Below are 3,045 nucleotides of genomic sequence, written 5' to 3'. Positions count from 1 at the left end.
AGAAGCTGGGATCTATATAAAAAATAAAAAATGTAAAGGAAAGGCTAGGTAATAGTGCCAGGAAGAGTTACATGAGTGGCAGTGACAGTGGTATGAGAGTCAGAAGAGGGAGAGGTTTCTAGGCTGTAGTCCTGGAGATAGATTTAGGAAGGAGCTGAGAGTTGAGCTGACGTGGACCGTAAAGGATGGGTAGGCTGAGGCCAGGCATGGTGGCTCATACCTGTAATACTAGCACTTTGGGAGGCCAAGGTGGGTGGATTGCCTGAGCTCAGGAGTTCAAGACCAGCCTGAAGGAGAGCAAGACTCCCCTCTCTAAAAATAGCTGGGCATTGTGGTGGGGGCCTGTAGTCCCATCTACTTGGGAAGCTGAGGAAAGAAGATCACTTGAGCCCAAAAGAGGGTGCTGTGAGCTATGATGCCACAGTGCTCTACCAAGATCCAGTGAGTGAGACTCTGTCTCAGAAAAAAAAAGGACAGCACCTGTGGGTAGGGCTTCGGCCTCATATACCAAGGGTGGCGGGTTCAAACCCAGCCCCAGGCAAACTGCAACAAAAAAAAATGGCCAAGTGTTGTGGTGGGCACCTGTAGTCCCAGCTACTGGGGAGGCTGAGGCAAGAGAATCACCTAAGCCCAAGAGCTGGAGGTTGCTGTGAGCTGTGACGCGAGAGCACTCTACCGAGGGCGACAAAGTGAAACTCTGTCTCTAAAAAAAAAATTAAAAAATAAAAAATGTTTAAAAAAAAAAAGAACATGGCTCGCTTCGGCAGCACATATACTAAAATTGGAACGATACAGAGAAGATTAGCGTGGCCCCTGCGCAAGGATGACATGCAAATTCGTGAAGCGTTGCATATTTTTTTTTTTTTTTGTAGAGACAGAGTCTCACTTTATGGCCCTCGGTAGAGTGCCATGGCCTCACACAGCTCACAGCAACCTCCAACTCCTGGGCTTAAGCGATTCTCTTGCCTCAGCCTCCCGAGTAGCTGGGACTACAGGCGCCCGCCACAACGCCCGGCTATTTTTTGGCTGCAGTTTGGCCGGGGCCGGGTTTGAACCCACCACCCTCAGTATATGGGGCCGGCGCCTTACCTACTGAGCCACAGGCGCCGCCCCGTTGCATATTTCTAGATGGAGACTTTACCTCTTTTATGTTTCTATGGGTGGAGGTGGAACATATCCCACTTAGTAAAGTATCTCAAGAATGGAGGAAAAGTATCCAATGTACTCAGTACTATTATGAAACCAATTTACAATCTTTCATATGAAGAATAGATCACAACTATGGCCCAGGATGAAGGAGGAAGGTGTGGTGGGAGAGGAGGGGTGCACGATAATTAAGTAAAGAGGGGAGGGATATATCAACCAGTATGATGTAAGCATTCCAAATTGTATATAAAATCAGCACATTGTGCCCCATAAATGCATTAATGTATATATGATCTACCTTTTTATGATTTAATAAAATAAATTTTAAAAAAGGGGAAATTATAAATAAAAAAGAACATGAAACAACATTGTAGAAGAAAGTATAGGTTTTATTTATTTATTTTTTTTTTTAATCATTTAAAAATATTTTATTTACATGTACCTTTTACAAGAAACTGATTAAACTGAAAAAAAACAATGAAGTAAAAGTTTACAGCTTGAATCATCTTTACATGCTGCAATAAATTTAAAGATACTAGGTGCTAATGTAAAAATATTTACCCTTTCCTAATTTATGGCAGCATATTTTTATCTAAAGCCATCAGATATATTTTTAAACACATTATGGAAATTACATGACTAAATGTAAGGGGAAAGGGAAGGTCAGGGTAAGGGAAGGATGGGTGGAGGGAGGGTAATTGGTGGGACCACACCTAGGGTGCATCTTACAAGGGTACATGCGAAACTTAGCAAATGTAGAATACAAATGTCTCAACACAGTAACTAAGAAAATGCCAGGAAGGCTACGTTAAACAGTTTGATGAAAATATTCCAAATTGTATATAAAACCAGCACATTGTACCCTACGACTGCATTAATGTACACAGCTATGATTTAATAAAATAATAATAATAATCATACTTCAATTAAAGAATACATGACTTAAAAATCAATACAACGGCCCTTTCGTTCCCAATCTCCGTATCGTGTAGGTTCTGGGCCCCTGGGTCCACCTTTTTCTTTGGTAACTGGATTAATATCATCTGGAAATTTTTCTAGTGGTTCCTTCTCAAAGTGGGAATCTTCGGGTGCATCAAAACGACCTTCTGGTAACTTTGGCTTCTTCAGTGATTGTTTGATGAGTTCCGACTTTTCTCCTGGAGAAGAACTTGTTTTCCTCAAAGAATGAAATAGAAGGGGTGATCTTGTCCGTGCCGTGGCCAAGGCGCGGCTAAGCAACCCCGGGAGACTCGATGAGGACATGGCGCGGACGCTCCAGCATTCCCCGGTTTTATTTATTTATTTATTTAATTGAGATCGTCTCACTTTGTCACCCTGGTAGAGTGCTATGGTATCATAACTCATAGCAACCTCAAACTCTTGGGCTCAAGCAATCTTCTTGCCCCTAAGTAGCTAGGACTGCAGGCATCCAGCACAATGACCTTCTATTTTAGAGATGGGGTCTCACTCTTGCTCAGGCTGGTCTTGAACTCCTGAGCTCAAGCAACTCACCCACCTCGGCCTCCCAGAGTGCTAGGATTACAGGTGTGAGCCACCACGCCTGGCCTTAAAGCATAGGTTTTAAAATTGCTTGTACTTACCTAACAAACACAAACATTGTAACCTGATCACAAGTACCCTTATAGTAATCTGAAATAAAAAACAAAGAAAGGGATTTTTGTGCTAACTGATGACCTGGGAGAAATCAACTTGAAATATAATGCTCAGGTCCAAGGTCCTTACCTAGGGCCTCTTGTCATAAACTCAACCAGAGATAATAAATTTCTTTTCTTGGTTTGATGACTTTACAAGAAAATCCAACTTATAATATTCCAATACCTTTGGTAATGTTTTTGTAATCATCATAATCATTGTGTGCTTTATTATTTTAGATACTTC

The 3,045-nt window shown here is 41.8% G+C and overlaps 1 protein-coding gene and 1 non-coding gene across 2 annotated transcripts; one reads left to right on the top strand and one right to left on the bottom strand.

Moving 5' to 3' along the window:
• Positions 1-753: 753 nt before the first annotated feature.
• On the top strand, positions 754-858 carry LOC128597842 (U6 spliceosomal RNA). The gene has a single exon (XR_008383398.1). It is a non-coding gene; the product is annotated as a U6 spliceosomal RNA (small nuclear RNA).
• Positions 859-1,558: 700 nt separating this feature from the next.
• On the bottom strand, positions 1,559-2,412 carry LOC128596956 (succinate dehydrogenase assembly factor 4, mitochondrial-like). The gene has a single exon (XM_053606835.1). It carries the CDS (start codon positions 2,407-2,409, stop codon positions 2,089-2,091), a length of 321 nt encoding a protein of 106 aa, XP_053462810.1. The 5' UTR covers positions 2,410-2,412; the 3' UTR covers positions 1,559-2,088.
• Between the last annotated feature and the right edge of the window lie 633 nt (positions 2,413-3,045).

Source organism: Nycticebus coucang, chromosome 10 (assembly GCF_027406575.1).
Source record: "Nycticebus coucang isolate mNycCou1 chromosome 10, mNycCou1.pri, whole genome shotgun sequence".
Classification (NCBI taxonomy): domain Eukaryota; kingdom Metazoa; phylum Chordata; class Mammalia; order Primates; family Lorisidae; genus Nycticebus; species Nycticebus coucang.
Note: the sequence above shows the minus strand (reverse complement) of the source record. Positions and strands in the feature narration are given on the sequence as shown.

Coding starts and splice junctions, on each gene's coding strand:
- LOC128596956 (XM_053606835.1), bottom strand. CDS start 2,409: ATGTCCTCATCGAGTCTCCCGGGGTTGCTTAGCCGCGCCTTGGCCACG.